At 43.1% G+C, this 18,209-nt stretch overlaps 1 protein-coding gene across 1 annotated transcript; it reads left to right on the top strand.

Moving 5' to 3' along the window:
• The first annotated feature begins 2,069 nt into the window (after positions 1–2,069).
• Positions 2,070–4,362, top strand: LOC121599630 (tubulin alpha-1 chain). Its single transcript, XM_041927587.1, has 2 exons — positions 2,070–2,257; positions 2,799–4,362. The coding sequence occupies exons 1-2, from the start codon at positions 2,255–2,257 to the stop codon at positions 4,146–4,148; spliced, it is 1,353 nt and encodes a 450-aa protein (XP_041783521.1). The 5' UTR covers positions 2,070–2,254; the 3' UTR covers positions 4,149–4,362.
• The last annotated feature ends 13,847 nt before the right edge of the window (positions 4,363–18,209 follow it).

Genomic DNA, 18,209 nt, shown 5'->3' with positions numbered 1-18,209 from the left:
AAAAAATAAGTACTCATATGTGTTTAAATTATTTCGAATATCATTCAATTGTCATTAAAACCAAATTCGATGGACCAACATAAAAACAAACTATAATTCAAACTATAAGAATTTTCTTGATCATTAGGATTTCTTATTTATTTGCTAACGTTTACATTTTATACGCATATTTTCAAGTCATCTCCGAAAGTTGATCTGGCGTTTTTCTCAGCTAGAATTCTAAAATAACTGGTATAATTCAAATAACAACCAAATTTCTCGACTCGAATCGAGTAAATTAATATAAAAAGTCTTAATTAGTATTATATCTAATTAACGAACTAGACTCCAGATTTTTATCCAATCTTTAATACTGGAATAATCATATCACAACAGTAGCAATGCGATGATCCTAATACAAAAGCATGAATACATATTTAAAAAAAGAAAATTAATCAAAAGGACTTGAAGTATATTTAGAAAAGTAGCCAAATTTTATATGTTATTGAGTTATGACATAATGAAAAATTAATAAAACTGAAAATGAATTTTGAAGAACTATGACATAAAATCGTTTGAATATCGACCACTATCCAGTTGATCATCCGGTGGCATAGACCACTGTTCGACTGATCGTGCAAAGGCGTAACGCTGTGTAACAGCTGTTATTTTATTTCACTCCATCATTGTAATCATCACGAAATGAAAATTGTTAGGTATCATCCATTAATTACGTAACGCTAAAATTGAAAATTTCCAACCCCCCACCCTTCCCTAATGTCACAAACTGTAACGTCGAAAGATACCCCCCATGAAAATTGCGTAACGGATTGACTTTATTGTTGTTCATTCACGTTTTGGAATTGAAACAAGATAAATTTATTTTAACATTTACATAACTAGAAGTTGTTCCATATAGCAATGAAGAATATTCAAATCACGAAAGGCATCAAAGGTTTCCGTAAACCTGTTTAGGCCAGCATAACCGCGTTGGTTGTCAATTAAAGAAGCATGAACACCGTGTAGTACGCATTTTGTTATTCGAAAAATGGTTTACAAAAATTTTATTTTGGTTTACGTAGTAAAAGATTAACTCCCTCCCCCATGTTACAAATCGTAACGCTTGTGGACACGCCTCTACCACCCCCCCCCCCCCCCACTTCACCACTATCAGCGTTACGTAATTGACGCCTTACTCATCTCAGAAGGAACTACCTGGTTCATAAATGTTTCATAATTTTTATCTTCAAAATTTTTAAATAAAAATTAATAAGACCTTACAGCCTTCCTGGTAGATAATGTTTTCATTAACCGTTTTGTGCCATTTAAGGGCGCATAACATATACATTGTTGGCATGTGTGACAAAAACTGCAATCTTGAAATTTATTCCGGAAAAAATGGATGAGCAGGAGTGTCAAACCAAGCAGAACGTAAAACTCACTTATATTTTTATATGTAAACTCATAGACAATACACAAAATATCATTGTCAAATATAGATATCGAATGCAAGTCTTTGTATAAATATTGTTCAAATAAAATTGTACTTTAGTGAAACTTCAGTTCAAATAACCTACCATAACATTAAAACAAACCAAAAATGCCATAGACACCCTGTGCTATCGCTGCAGCATAATCTCACGCGAGAGAAACCGCATATGCGTTATAAAGAGAAATGATCTACTCTCTCCTTTTCCGAGGTACGTTTGAAATTCCAATCTCTTTTGTAAAGGAAAGAAATAGTTCGAAAACTAAGAAAAATTTTTTTTAACATGTGATAGAAATAAAACAATTCATTGGAGGTAACCATATTAACCTCCCAAAACCATCAGCATGCCACAAACGTGCACGCATCATTGAGCAAAGACGCAGCAGCATCATCATCATCGGAGCGAAGCGGAACTGAACCTCTCCCTTAACGTAATTGCCTACTGCTGCTGCTGTTGCTGCACAACGCAAAAACGCAATCCAAGTTGCCTGGAGCGAGAGCGAGAAGCACCGGTCGCCGAAGCACTGCGTCTCCATGGATGGGTGCGGCGACTGCGTGTAGGTAACTGTTGATTTTCTTCTCACCTCAGCAACCCGCGCGCGGTCCGCGGGTGGAGTTTATAAAAGCAGCGGCCCGTGCCAGCGGACAACCATTCTCTCATCGGTTTGGAAAGCATCCTGAACAGCTATTCCCAAGCGCGAGGAAGTCATCGTCGGTAGCTGCACACCAACTCTCTATACAGTTTTGTGAATTTGTGCTCTTCAATAATCGAAAACTCGCTTCATCATGGTAAGTCTAGTGCAGTTTCTAGCAAAAGTGGTAGAAAGAAGAGAGGAGTGAAAACAAAACGGTGCCAGTGACTCATCGGAAAATTACGTGTGACAGCTTGTGCAATCAAATTTTCCATTTTGTGTGCATCTCCAGAAGTTAGTTTGGTTTTAAGTACCAATTCTTAGTTTATAATGTTCGTCACCCAACGGTAAAAAGTGGCCACGTTCATAATTCATCCCCTATTTTAGGCAACTTTGCCTCGCTTTGCTCCACCAAACTGTGTACAAAGCGAAAAGAAAGCCACTTCCGATGAGAAAGTACCGTTTTCTTTTCGTCAGGCCTCCCCTCCCTCTTCCTCCACCCCGAAAAAAACAGTCCAATCGGCAGTTTTCGATGCCAACCCTTACGCTTTCGTGGCAGTTTTCCGTTCCATCAAAGTTTCTCCTTTCACCTGGCGCGCCGCATTTTCGCCTTCGCCGACGCGTTTCGCACCAATGACTACTTGATCGAACCATTTCTCGCTAACTCTTTTCTCCCTTTCCCTGGTTTCTTCCATCAGCGTGAGTGCATTTCCGTACACGTCGGACAGGCCGGTGTCCAGATCGGTAACGCCTGCTGGGAGCTGTACTGTCTCGAGCATGGCATCCAACCGGACGGCCAGATGCCGTCGGACAAGACGATCGGCGGTGGTGACGATTCGTTCAACACCTTCTTCTCGGAGACGGGGGCCGGCAAGCATGTGCCACGTGCCGTGTTCGTCGATCTGGAGCCGACGGTTGTGGATGAGGTACGCACCGGCACGTACCGCCAGCTGTTCCACCCGGAGCAGCTGATCACCGGCAAGGAGGATGCGGCGAACAACTACGCCCGTGGCCATTACACCATCGGCAAGGAGATCGTCGATCTGGTGCTGGACCGCATCCGCAAGCTGGCGGACCAGTGCACCGGGCTGCAGGGTTTCCTGATCTTCCACTCGTTCGGTGGCGGCACCGGTTCCGGCTTCACCTCGCTGCTGATGGAGCGTCTGTCGGTCGATTATGGCAAGAAGTCGAAGCTCGAGTTTGCCATCTACCCGGCGCCGCAGGTGTCGACCGCCGTGGTCGAGCCGTACAACTCCATCCTGACGACGCACACCACGCTCGAGCACTCGGACTGTGCGTTCATGGTGGACAACGAGGCGATCTACGACATCTGCCGCCGCAACCTGGACATCGAGCGTCCGACCTACACCAACCTGAACCGGCTGATCGGCCAGATTGTGTCGTCGATTACGGCGTCGCTCCGCTTCGACGGTGCCCTCAACGTCGACCTGACCGAGTTCCAGACCAATCTGGTGCCGTACCCGCGCATCCACTTCCCGCTGGTGACGTACGCGCCCGTCATCTCGGCCGAGAAGGCGTACCACGAGCAGCTGTCCGTGTCGGAGATCACCAACGCGTGCTTCGAGCCGGCCAACCAGATGGTGAAGTGCGACCCGCGCCACGGCAAGTACATGGCGTGCTGCATGCTGTACCGGGGCGATGTGGTGCCCAAGGACGTGAATGCGGCCATCGCCACGATCAAGACGAAGCGCACGATCCAGTTCGTGGACTGGTGCCCGACCGGGTTCAAGGTGGGCATCAACTACCAGCCGCCGACGGTGGTGCCGGGCGGCGATCTGGCCAAGGTGCAGCGTGCCGTGTGCATGCTGTCCAACACGACGGCCATTGCGGAGGCCTGGGCCCGGCTGGACCACAAGTTCGATCTGATGTACGCGAAGCGCGCGTTCGTGCACTGGTACGTCGGCGAGGGTATGGAGGAGGGCGAGTTCTCGGAGGCGCGTGAAGATTTGGCCGCGCTGGAGAAGGATTACGAGGAGGTCGGCATGGATTCGGGCGATGGCGAGGGTGAGGGCGCTGAAGAGTACTAAGACCCCTTCCCACCCCCAGCACGGAAAAGGGGCAGTTTTGCTCTGTGAAAAGGGAAAACTCCCCCCCCCCCCCCCGCACTCGATCGCGAAGACGAAAATGCCGGTTTTCTCCATTTTGAAGCACAAATTCAAAATTCCCAGAAGAGGTTGGTGTGCATTTTAACTTAATTTATTCTCTGTTGATGAAATAAAACAATTCCCAGCAACAACATAATGCGACTGTGTGTTTATTTTACTATAATTCATGAACATTTTACTAAATGAAAACCGAAAAAAATCCCTCTGAATTCCAAATGTTGCTCCAAACTAAGACATGAAGTCAATGATTGTAGAATATTTTATATCGCTCCATGGTCGAAGCGCACAAAGAAAAGCAACACACACACAAACAAGCAGACTGACGTAATTGTCAATACCGTTGTCATGCTGGTTGCCATCTAAAATCCCACCCCAAATCCACCTCCCCCCATCACTCTGCCCAAAGTGGGTCCATCGATCCACATGTTTTTGCAACTTCTATCACGTTTCAACGGGCTTCAACGTTGGAGTAAAAACTATCGATCGCCGCGATGACATCAGTGAGCAGGTAAGTGCGGCGGCCAGTTTCGGTGTCATTCGCCCATCGCGTGCTGCAATATTCAACGGTTTCACACGCATATGGCGCCCCATTTCTTCGTACCATGCGGCTGTGCGGACGGGTGTAAAAAATATGGAACTTTTCCTTCCGGTCCAGGTTTTTTTCTTTTCTTGCTTTGCTTTTGCGCCTCTTTTATGTAAATTAAGGACACGATGACATAATGTTAGGTATATCCTGTATCCTTTTGTGTGGAAGGCAAGAAGCTCCTTTTTGTTGTTGTTGTTGTTGTTGTTGTTGGATCAATTATCAGGGAGCAATGCACTCGAACGTTTGAAGACAAGTTGGTATGCAAGGAAACCGCGTCCAAGGTGGCAAACAGATGGTCTGCAGGGACATGCTATGTTATTGTGGTGAGGTTTTCAATACGCGTTGATCGGTGTATTTCCAAAAACGATTCCAATTTTTTTTTCGGGTAAGACGGACGGCGCGAGAGAGCGCGTGATTAAATATGCAAGAAAGTCATTCATGGTTAGATCACTTCCGCTGTTTGCTTCGAAACAAACCCACTAACATGCGGCGGGTTAAAGGAGAGCGTGGGATGCTTTGCCCATTCACTTCGCTTAAGTAGGTAAGCCTTTCGGGCGGTCTTTAGCTATTGCGGAAGAAGTTTGATTTTAAACTGCTCTTCCCGCAATTTGTGGGAGATTTCATGGCGTTATTTTTAGCTTTAGATTCGTCACTTTTGGAAGCCATGGGGTGGGAACAACACCATTGAAGGCTCAGTTGTGCATGTGCAGCATAAAATGGAATCATCGCGACCCGCCGCCTGTGGTGGGCTATAATTAGAGCAGCTCTGTTTCCTAAATAGGGAAGAAAGACAGTCCAGAGATAGATTTGTTCGTTGCGCTGAACGAACCGCACACGCATTCAATTCAACAGCAGCGCGTGTTTGAGAAAACACGACCGTGTCTACTAACGAACGATGACGGCGACTTGTGCATCGTTTTTGGAGAATGATTTTCGACTTGACTTCTACTTCACAAACAAAAAAAAATCAAAATAAGTATGCTAAAAAAATAAGCCCGTTATGCTTTCGAATTCTGTGTTGACTAGGGATAGTGGACAATGTAAGAGTGGCTGAAATTTCAAGTGAAACATATTTTCAAGTCTATTACTATAAAATGGCCAATATGTGAACCCTTCAATTAATAAATTACTTGAATTTAAGATTATAAATATTATTTTTTATCGTTGAAGTTAGGAGTTTCATTTTTTTACAAAAAATGAATATGAATAAAAAATTGCATGAAATAGTATGTATATATAATAGTATAATAGAATATTTTAATTTGACGATAGTTTCTTAATTATGGAACACACCCAGCCTTTTTTTAATTTTTTTCAAAGAGTTTTTTTTTCTAAAATAATACAGTTTTTTTTTATTTCAGGTGAACTGAGAACGAGAACTTCAGCCCAACTAGTGTTGGGGTTGCACAATGGTTATTCCTTGAAATAGAGCTTTTGTCGCTGAACAACAGATGGCGCTAGTGTCGTAACTGGGTATTAAATTTCGTTAAATAAAATTTTGAAACATGAAAAGAACAGTCGGGTTTTCCCACAATTTTCCTCTATTTACTGAATATTATAATATTGAAAATATTAATTATATCATTAATAACACACAATGTGCTGTTTTCTTCAATCTACCTTCACTAAATTGACAAAATCTGAGAGGAACGGAACTAACAGAAGGAAACATTTTTCTTGATACTTTTGACAAAATAGCTCATGCTTCCTGGTAAAAGTCGCTTCGATTATCCACCAAATGTATCCAACCTGTGGAATGTTACTGCTGGATCATGAACCACTTATCCATAGAAAATCTATCCCTTAGATCAGGGGTCTCCAAACTTTTCAGTTCGCGGGCCGCATTGCTTCACAATGAATCTTGTTGAGGGCCATTTTGACGCTACCTTTAGAATGAGTGGAAGTTCAAATCTCGTTTTAATAAGAAAATATTATTGAAATATATCAAATATCTGCAGATTTCTTTTATTGAATCTTGATTTTCATCTTTCAGAAGTAAAGAAAATAATCTGTTAGAAAAGAAAGCTATTTAATTTAACCTTAACCTAGTCCTCGCGGGCCGCATTAAAAACGCTTGAGGGCCGCATGCGGCCCGCGGGCCGTAGTTTGGAGACCCCTGCCTTAGATAAAGAATTTTCACAAAAACTTCCCTGCGCTTGGTCGCATTGTTATTGTTAACATTGCCTTGCACACGCGTGTGCATGCGGTCTTCATACGCAAACGCGCGCGCGGAATCTTTTCTGTCTTTCTTTTTTTTCCTGACTGTCATCGCAGAATTCCCAAGCAGCAAAACTTAAACTCCCCATAGCTAACCGTGGCTTTACCGGTAATATTAAGGTAATTTTGTGGTACACTTGTATAGCGGTGCTCTTGTACAGCGGTACGGCACTTCTCATTGCATTGCATTGGTTTTTCGTGATTTTTTTGCAGAAAAAATGAAATATTATGAACAATTTACAATTATTTTTTGTTAAAAAAAATATGAAATTGTAATTTGCCGTGGTGTTTCAGGTACTTTCTCAGTAAAATATAAATAAAAAAAAAATGTGCTGCAATTGTTTCAATTCTCTAAATTGTTCTACACTTTAAAAAGGTAAATATTTCAGTCAAAAATATTAAATTGCTATGATTCGGGCTTTCTGTTTTTTTGTCATTTTGACTCATCGAAAACACGTGATGTTCACCTTAAAAAATGCTTTATAATTCAGTATAATATTAATGCAATTCAATATAATCGGAGAGCTGGATTATTCCCTATTTTATTAGTTTTTTTTTCTGGGAGTTAACACATGGCGGAAGATGGATTGATATGCACCGGCCAAAAAATATATGGTTACGCTTAAAATATTGTACTGTGAATAATAAAATTTGCATTTTAAACTGTCAACAACAAGTAAAAATAAGACAAGTTAGATTCAAGAACCTGCAAGAATAATGAACTCCGTGGAATCTACTTGACTGATGCCTCCAACATCCTTTCTGATGCCCTTTCTATACAAAAAAAGGCGTAATGCCATTACTAGAAAAAGAAGATAAAGAAAACGCCTAGTAGATGGTATTACTCAATTGCAAACGAGCTTCAAGTAACGGGTAGTAGGACAACACCGAGGCGGGACCGCATTCTGAAAGCGTGTACCATAAATGTAGGAAATGAAAAGCCACCCTCGACTGGCGTACACTCGAGCGAGGATCCACGCGCCGACCAAAAGCTTTGCGTGTTTTATTGGCCCACCAATAGATGGTAGTGGATGGTGCAGCCCAGAAAGTCCTCCCATTTTTCCAGGGCTAACTTTTCTCATTTGCAATAAATCATCTCGCACTTGTCGGTTTCGTTGGGGGCGTTTTGCGCGCGAAGCCCGGAAGTGCTCCCAAAAATCACTGTGTGCACGCATAACCATGTTTTTTTTTGCAGTTGTTGCGTTTGCTTTATTGTGAAAGCTCTCCAGGATAACCCCAAGCCACGGCTTGCAGGATATTCGAATGCATCACATCATAGTACCGGCGTTGTATTCGGGTTACCGTCGATGGTTTCAGCTGATTTTTTTGCGTTAGTTTGTGTAATTTTTGTGACTATTAGTGAACGTACACAGAGTGAGCATTTCATCCAACCATTTGGCCAGTGGGTTCGCTTCCCTCGCTCTATATGGTCTGAGTAAGATGAATTGCATGGAAGCGACAGAGCTAACTAGCAGGACCGGGCGGAACCGTTAAAGTCTGCCGGGTCAAAGTTTTTCGCCTGCCAGCTATCGTTCGTTCGAAGTGTCCCGCCACCGTACCAGCGGGTCCATGATTTATGACTCGAACGGTGAACCGAAGAAGGGGAGGAGGAAAAACTTTTGCGCGGGAACACTGCTCCACGCACGCACATCAGCTGGAAAAGCGCAAGCGAGCCGGTAGTAAAGCCGAACGGAAAGATTTTGGAAGAAAATCGATACAACCAGCGTGCGCGCTTTACCGTTGCGGCGCTACGATGCGTTACGGGAGTGTGAAATGCAGTGGGTTACTATGATGATGTGTTAGCCTTCCCCGCAACACTAGTAACGGTTGCAATGCTACAAAACTCCCCATCTTTCAGTGCAAAAAACGAAGAGAATGAGAGAGAGTTTCTCTCTCTCTCTTCGTGGAGAGATGAAATTTGTGAGTGCTCCAACTTCTCCAACTTCTTTTTATGCTCTCGGGAGCGTGCATAACTGAACGAAGGTTGGAGTTAGTCAAATCGAGCCCTTGTTTTCGGGGGACTGAATGATCTGTTTTCAAAATGTAACATGTGGTGGAAGAACAGTCTTCTCAACCACCGGAAAAGGGCGATTGAAAGTTTTGATCAGTTTTAAACGCCTTAGAGGATGAACATGTGCAATCAGGTGCGGCAGATAGTACATTTTTAACAAATATGATTAGTAAGAACCGTTTGAAAAAATAATAAACACTTTTACAAGCACATAATACGGTATTGTTTAAGAAATATAGCAGAAAATTTAATAAAAGCTACTAGAAAAATGTACTTAAATGAAACTTAAAGTCTTTAGTATGGACTAGAAGTGGTTAGCGTGGAAAAGAAAGGAAATTGTAGACGATCCATTAGTTCATATTTTCACACTAAGCGGCTACTTCCTGCCCGGTAAGATATTAATAGACGCACCAGTAATGCACCGTTAATCATATGCATACGCCGTGTAGAATTGTGTCCACGATCGACGGGATCGAGGTGGTTGGAGACCTGCTGTTTTTGCATCTACAGATGACCCCAATCGATCACTTTCCCCTGATGGGTGGTGCGTGTAACCCTGTCCCTCAAAGCATTGATTGTAAGACTGTTATAATACGTAACAGGAGAGTAAAGGGAACTTGTGCTACATCCTAAAAACTTGGCAAAGTGTGTTTTTGTCTAAGAAAAGTTAGCTTTTTTCCAGATTTGATCTTAGACCGTGTGGAGTAGAATGCCGAGGACTTGACCACAAGACTGTACGCTCCGTGTCAAGAGATGACGTTTGATCGCTTACTTATTGCCCAAATGAGGAGTGCGTTAGGTTCATTTAACTCAAAACCGATGGAATTGTAAAAACGCAGTAAAAACAGTTGGACAACAGTGAAAATTGTAAAAAAATTGACGTCTATACGTCAATACGCCTTAAATTTTGACAATTTTTTTCTCAAATTTTTCATCTTAAACAACCTTTCCCGTTGCATTGCAACACATCAAACGCCCGGATTGACCCAACATCATCCCATCCAGCCCTAATGGCCTAAAGGCGTAAGGTCGGTCATAGTTGGGTCCACAAGGCTTTTTTGTTTTGCCACCGCGCTACCGGCTACCCAATGACAATGTCAATTTAACACGGCTGTCCCGGGAAACCGGGAAACTGACGAAGGGGGGAACACTATTCCATTCCGGCACCTTCCGTCCCTTGCAAGGCGATCACTATCGCGGGTGAAAACTCAATTAATTCCACACCGTGTGTCTTGCGCTTCACACACACGCGCGCGGGTCTGTAGGGCTGGACCTCGCTGGACGGACGGGGCCGCTTTAGGGACGGAATTTTCACGGTCACTCTCATCTCTCCATGAATGACCATGGTACGGCAAGGGTCGCTGGAATGGCATAGGATAAATGACCGAAAGGTTGGATGGCTCGTGTGGGCCGTTGTTTTTGTCTCCCGAACGGACAAATGTTTTCGTTCTTCCGCGTTGTTCTGTGTTGCAGAAGCGGTAGAAGCTGCTGGTTGACGCGAGTGATTTGCAGCATGCAATTTGTGTGTATTTATGCGGGCTTTTCCATTGTGTTGGGGGTTTTGATATGCACTTTTTCTTAATATTTGTGGGCTTTTTGATATTGGTTTATTTTTTACATCATTTTTTTAAGTTTAACACTTTTAGTTTGTTGAAATGAACTACTTGAAATGATATTAATTAGTGCAGTGTGTCTTTAAGGTTTAATTAACAATCCGGCTCAAATATCTGCACGTTTTACAGTCCTTTCTCAATCCATCACCCGTAGCAAAAAAAAGGCACAACGAATCAACTTGACCCAATATTTACAAAACTGTACAGAAAAAGTGTCCTTTCCCGTTCGGGCATCTCGTGCAAAACCGATCGATCTGTTTAAATCATTTTATCTGTTGGTTCGCATCTTTCTCGCCCTTGGCAGTCGTGCAGCAGTCCGGAACGGCTTGTTCCAGCCAGTTCACAGTTACCCCCGGACATACAATCTGCACATGGCATCAACGTTTTCGTGTGTGTGTGTGTGTGTGTGTGTGTGTGTGTGTGTGTGTGTGTGTGTGTGTGAGTGTGTAGAGCATCGATTAACTATCACTATCAGGTCTTGGACCTCTCGCCCCGGACCTTTTTTCCAGATCGGTATCGCTAACCTTTGCGCCTCTTCGTACCCAATCCCATCGAATCTCTTGCCCGACACGAAAGTCGGGCTCAACGGGCATCACTGACACAGTGCGTTCCAGGCACGTTACGAGGTGTCGACGGGAACCGGTTGATGGCACACGACGTGTAACGTCTTGTGCGCAAATGGGAAGTGTGTGTGTGTGTGTGGGGAGACCCTTGAGAAAATCAAACAAGCGCCACGCACTGGGTACACGCAGCACGCAGTCGGAAGAGGGATGGCGTCAGCTGTTTTTCAGCCACCTCCGAGCCACGATTTAATCCATCCAGCCCTGTTTCTTTACCGCTGGATGCTGTTGCACGGTGTAGATCGATATTTTATAGCTTGCTTTCGTCTTTATTCTCTAATCGCCACCAGGCGAAACGCTTTGTCAGATTTTAATCCGTAAACTAAACAAAACACACACGTGCGCCCATCGTTCCAAAGAGTGTTTTGCTGATAGTGTACGTTGGAGAGGAGCAAACAAAAAAAGCGGTAAAAAATCGATTTGCTCTTTACATCGTGACATAGTGGGGGCATGTTTTGGGACTGTTTTTGTAGCTGCTTCTTTTAATTTGCTTTCCTTTTATTTTATTGTTTGCCACCGTGCTAACACTACGCTACCGTTCGCGTTTCATGCAAGCGTTGTCTGAGTTTTTGTATTTTTTTTTCTTTTTTTCTGTTTTTCTAGTTTAAATGTGCGTGAAATTGATTTTTTTATTCATGTTGTCAATTGCATACCACTTTTTCTCGATGTTTTAGTTTGTTGTGTTACTTTTGTACTTTGGTTTTATGTTTTGATTTGTTTTGCATTTATATGTGTACATTTTAACCTTCGCAGCCTAGTTTATGTATATTTTAACAATGATTACTCATTATTTATATTGTTATATTATTTTTTTCCATATTCCATTAGTCATGACATACTATCTGCTTCTGTTATTTGTTTGTATTATTGTTTTACAATTTTTTGTTGGATATGTTTGAAATGTTAAACTCAAACGTTTTTTTATCTTTTTGAAACATTTATAACACCTTTTGCTCCAATACGACCGTGTTTTCTTTTTACTTTTCTCCACTAAACAATTTGTTGTGGTCATTTTTTCCCACCTACCTTTTTTTTGCACAGCTCCATTACTCCTAGTGTGACATTATTGAAGTGTTTATTTGCCCATTCCTCGTACAAATCCGTCCAAGTTCGGCGACCAGTTTATAGGCGATCGTTTTATGTTTATTTATCAATCGTCACCGGCTGGCGGCGTTATTTGCTGGACTTTCAAACACAACCGTCCGTGTGCGTAGAGCTGTGGAAGGCTGTTGAAATGTGTGACAGAATCGGGGCACTCGGCGGAGACCCATCCCAAAACAGCGCGTGTTTATGGTCGCATCCCCATCATGTAGGGTATGATGAAATCGTGGGAACTTTGGCACAACGCTAGACCGCGTAGCATTGCCCCATCATCAAATCCCGTTCCCGCTGCCCACCGATTTGTTTGCTGAGTGATCTTAACCCATCACATCAAACAGCAAACCATCACATCTTGAAGGCCAAAGTCATCCCAAACCACGCTGAAAACGCTGGCCAAATTCGACAGGAAGGCGTGCTTTGCGGTTTGAGAGCCCGTTTTGCCTGTTTGACCTGGATATCGGTTCTGGAGCGTTTTGCAAACGCGTACCGGGGCCCCCACGTCCCATGTTTTGACATGGCTCATTGAACGTCCGGTCCTTAGCCGAGATGGTTAGTGCAGATAAATGAAATATTTTAGCCATCTTCTCCGTCAATGGCAAGCGGGTAAGCAAAGCTGATTTGCATGCCGTGATTGATGGGCTCATTTGTAACGTCCAGCAAATGGAGGCGCACCGGCACCACCACCAACAGCGCTGGGGCTGACCCTTTCCGATACGCTCTGGGAGACCGTGTGGGATATGTTTACAGTTTTGCTTGAATGTTTCAATGTGAATGTGTTGTTTGGGATTGGTTTTCTTTTTGAAACTAAGACACAGTATTTAGCAGATTAGACTAAATAATTTATATAGTTTTCCTCCTTAAACTAAATTTAAGTTGCAATTTGTATTCCTAATTAAACAAATTAAACCTAATCTATTGAATTAAATACGAATTAAACCTAAGACAGATTCAGAAAAGCATGTAAGCTAATTGCAACTCCAAATTAAAACAAATTGGAATATTTTGGGTCCGATTTTTATCGCAACCAATCACTTGCCCGTAAATTCGTATCAAACGTGATAGAACTGGCTAATTGCATCCCATTTACAAAGAACACCATCAAATTTGATGGCCAATATTGGAAATAGTGAATCTGAGCAATGTCATTGCGGGTGGGGTTCGATTCGTAATCCACTTGATTCCCTCCCGTTAACACTCGTACCGATCCGGGACAGTAAACTGACCTGTCGCACCACCTGGTCTGCCCTGGAGTGAAAGCGAAAATGAGAACAAAAAATAGTAACAGATAAAATAAAATACGAAAACGGTCTCGCAATGGTTCTGGAAAATAAATCGCTGAAATCGAAACCCATTGAATAGATAGCGATCGCGACTGGTGTCACCCGATGCTCGATGACCTCTCATGATGGGGAGGAATAAAATGTCCATAGACGGGGTAGGGATTAATGTCCGTTCGGCAGGAAACAGAAGCCAGCGGTGTGTTGTAGGCGCTTACGCTATCAATTATCAAACGAGGGCTTCACTTTCGGTAGAAAACGTGTGCATGATGTTGGACAAAAATGGACCGCTGTCGATGTCAACAGTGAGCGGAAATCCTGTGCCATGGTCCTGAGACTATTGCACATATTGTCATAATTTGATAACAGTGCAACTGTTGGTGGTCTAACCGGTTTTTGAAATTGATTAGCCTAATTGGCACATATACTGGTTGTTTGCTACCACTGTCAAAAAAGTGAACAAAAAGGCAGTCGTTTTAATGTTTTTGACAAGAAGTATCGAGCGTTTTAAAAATGGATTCGGTCATGTAAGTGTGATAATGAGGGTATTGTATTTAATTTCGCTCCATGGCCGTTATCAAAATAACCGAAATTGAATTGAAGGACAGCGAGCAATAGATTACAACTCTGGGGGACAAAAAGAAAAAGTGATTAATTATTGCTTAATTAAACTGTTGTGTGGGGATGGTGTGTTTGAGTGGCGTGCATCTTTTTTCGGATGATGATTAGACCATCGTTGTTACAAAACCGGCAACAATGAGGTTGAGGTTGAGCAACAATGTAGTCATTGAGATAATCTCGTTGTTGTAGGGAGTGAAATTAAAGTGCATTCCATGGGTTTGCAATGTGGTACGCATAATCAATGCAAGAATCAGTTCTGTAGGTTTTAGATCTATTTTCAATCAATCTTTGTGGAAATCGCTTGGTACTTTCAATTGTTCTTGATACAACTGTTATAATAGAACTACAATCGAATGGTTTTCTTTGGTTGTTAGTATTTTGTAAACTCGGCAAGGAGAATTCCACCGTCAAAGTGCAAAACGGTGGTTTATAAGTATGAAACTCATAAACTAGATATGGCAGTGTCTTCGCAAAACAAATTCTTCTACACAAAATAATTATATGAAACAGAAATATATGCTTTATGTAATATTAGTAAAATACCTAGTAGACTTAGTACACTGTAAAAATTAGGTAATGATTTTGTACACCTCAATCCAGTGATCATTTTCTTTTTCTTTGGCATTACAAACTGCTGTCGGTCAAGGCCACCCTGAATCAATAGAGTTATTGGCTTTCAGTAACTTATTGATTATCCATAGCAGGATAGTCAGTCCTACACATGGGAACACGGTCCACTCAGAGCTTGGACACATGACGGGCATGTTGTTTAAGTCGTTCGAGTTGGCGACTGTACCACGAGACCGGTCATCTAGTAAACATGTAACTAAAGATATATTTTGCATGTCTCATAAACTTCCCATATGTAGATTAAAGCAGGTCTTTACTTCTTAAATTAGTAGTTACAATTTATCTATAATGGCTTACATGTTAAGGAAGAAAGCTCCTATTAGACCGTAAAGAGCTAATTTTTAGACCGTTGCACACATATTACACCCAAACATGGTTTAAAGCTCATATTACTAGAAGTTTGATTTATCTAGTTTAACTGCTCGTTCGGTATCCGGACCATTTATAGGTATCGTTCGATTTTAGTCGTGTCTCGTGGTGTTCAATTTCACTGTCCAAATAGGTGTAAGCCTAGGCAGACTCACTAAAATATAAAAAAAATGGAAACTAAAATATTGTTTACGGCTTTTATTGTACAATAAGCTCTATTCAATAATTTGGTTCATTTGGTCAGTCTGCTTAAAATACTTAGTTACTGGTTACGCCACCTGCTGTAAAATTATGCAACCACGCCATAGCGACTCGTTAACACTCCAATCCATTCAAACAAAACTCACTGCCGGGCGGATGTTTTCCTTGATATTTCTCTCCTGCAAGGCCATAACTTAATCACACAAACTACATGAGCGGGTCTAGCCATGCTTTTCCTTTGACGACTCGGTAACACCTCGCGGCAGAATGGTTAGCAGCGAGTGACTCAGCACCACACGTCAGTGCTCCAGGGTTGTCGCCCTCCCCACGGTTAGTGCTTAAAACAAAGCAAGGAGTGTCCGGTTTCGCTTACCTCTCCGGTTGGTCGTACGGGAAGGATGACAGGTTGGTTAAATTCGGTGGCGAACAAATCGAGCCGCAGCGATAAGATCCAACGTCTTGCCCCGTTTTTTTCTTCTTCTTTTACTTCCTTGCCTTGTAATGGGGCGGTGTGAAAGTTGAAAGTTTAACTCAGCGGTGTGGTTGCGGCGGCGGCGGTGGCGGCGTATCCTTAGGAGGCCGTATTGCGGGCGAGCGAAACTGATTGACAAGCTCCACCGTCACGTTAGGCCCTGGGAGTGGGCAGTTAAAAGCACACTAATGGGTTACCACCCTCGATTTGCATCTATTAATTGGATAATATCCAATGATTGCGATCATTATCGATAGAGAGGGGCGTGAGTTTTGAAGGCTCCCCATGTAGCAAACCATTAATGGTGTATCTCGCTCACGCCTTTCCACCGACACGCTTGTTTGCTCTGGCGGAGTGTTTTTTTAGTGCCCTGATTCCCCTGCAGGATCCAATTGCCATGACCCGAGCGGAAAGTTTTGGAGGAGGTTAATTTTACCGTGGCAACGAAATTGGTCTCGTTTCTGCCGGAGACATACCCCGAGGACATGAGTGGAAATCAATCGATTAATCGAGTAATCCTTTGCCTGCAGTACAAGCTAGGCCCAGCAAGGCGAACGGGATATCTCACTGATCTCACTGAGTAATGGCCAAAGAGAATGGATGGCAAGAGAAAGAATGAAAGAATAGGAGTAAAACAATGGCCATAATCGAACGCTCGGCATCGAAACCGTCCTACGCACAGATGCGACTGTCGGAGTTCCTAGCCGGGGAGAAGTCTATTCCAAGCCACTTCGTCCGTTTGTTAGCCTTTTCCCGTGGATGGTTCCCGGCAAACGTCATTCAACGGACCATAACTAACACAAAATGGACCCGGTTCCTGGAACATTGCTACTGCTGCTGCTTTTGTCATTCGAAGGAATGTCTTCGATGCGAACTCGCTCACCAGAGGACAATGAGCTAACGTAGCGAAATCAATGCTTAGTCTAGCGTGAATCGCTGTCGCTGTTCGGGAGCTCGGTAAGAAAAACCCGGGCGAGAAGTCCCCGCTGGGACGTCGTTGTCGTTGTTCGGTACGTGTTCGGTGTTTGTTTGAGGGGCTGGGGGAGCAGAGAGCAAAACCCAGTTCTAGTCTGCAGTGCTACAACTTCATGCTTCAAATCATCCACTGTCCATGGCCACTGGCAGGCGGCAGCTTATTCCTGCTTAATCCTGCTTTCCCAACAGCCCCTCAACGCAGAACGTTCCGGTGCCCTATTCTGTAACCTGACGGGATGCTCCATTCCTTCTGATACACGGCGGTGAAGTGGCCGTGCGAAATCGAACGACAAGGAGCGAGTCAAAATTCCGGCAGATAAAATCGAAATGTCAAATACAATCAGTGAAATTGAGAGGAAACCCCATAAAAGCCATCTCCTGTAACAGGAAGCAAGGTCTGAAAACCCTGCAGCATGCCGCTGATAAGAGAGCGGTGTGTGTGAATGGAAAATTTTCGGGCGCACAAGCCCAAATGGATTGGATCGGAGCGATGGAGAGATGGTTAAAATGGTTATTATGAGGTGGCGGTCCTTGGTGGATGGTGCGGCGAAATATTACAATCCGAGACAGGGAGCAAGTGTGTCCTGCTTACTGTAAGGTCATCCGTCCCGCTGACAGACAGGGCACGACGTTTCGTTGATGTGCTGTTCATAATTTTCCGTGGTGGGTTTCTTATTGGTTGATGCTCGAAGAAGACCTAATTTTCTGCAAGAGATTGATCTTTCAGTCAGCCGAGCAGTTTGGTAGTGAACCGTAGTGGGCCATTGGGAATAAATAGGTTGTTAGAAATGGGTATTGTTAAAGGCAAGCACTTTATTATTGAAAACGACGACGAAACACTGCTTAGAAAGGCATGCCTACGGGTTTGTTTTGGCTTTTGGGAAAGGACTATTGATTAATTGGTTATTCGAAATATGTTAGGCTATTTGTTGTGGAGTTCTTGCAGTTTCGCACTCAAGCAAACATCAACCGAAACCCGAAGCAGCTTAAGGATTTGTGGGTATAATGGAACGGTTTCTTTGATCGTGGCAGGATTTTTCGATTACGAAAATTACTAAATAACCCTTTTTCCACATCAAATCCCTTGTTGCTGGTAGCTTTTGATGAATGATGAAAGACTTCAAAGATATTGCGCAGAAGAGGCTGCTGCTGTTGCTACTTCTTTATTATCACCAAATGAAGCAGTGCTCAGTAGCAGCTTCGGTTTTTGGGGAAGATGAAATAACCCCCTTTCTTGTTATCTATCTTCTCCTTTGTGGCACCAGGTATTTCCTGGAAGCTAGTAGCTCC

Source organism: Anopheles merus, chromosome 3L (genome assembly GCF_017562075.2).
Source record: "Anopheles merus strain MAF chromosome 3L, AmerM5.1, whole genome shotgun sequence".
Lineage (NCBI taxonomy): Eukaryota > Metazoa > Arthropoda > Insecta > Diptera > Culicidae > Anopheles > Anopheles merus.
Note: the sequence above shows the minus strand (reverse complement) of the source record. Positions and strands in the feature narration are given on the sequence as shown.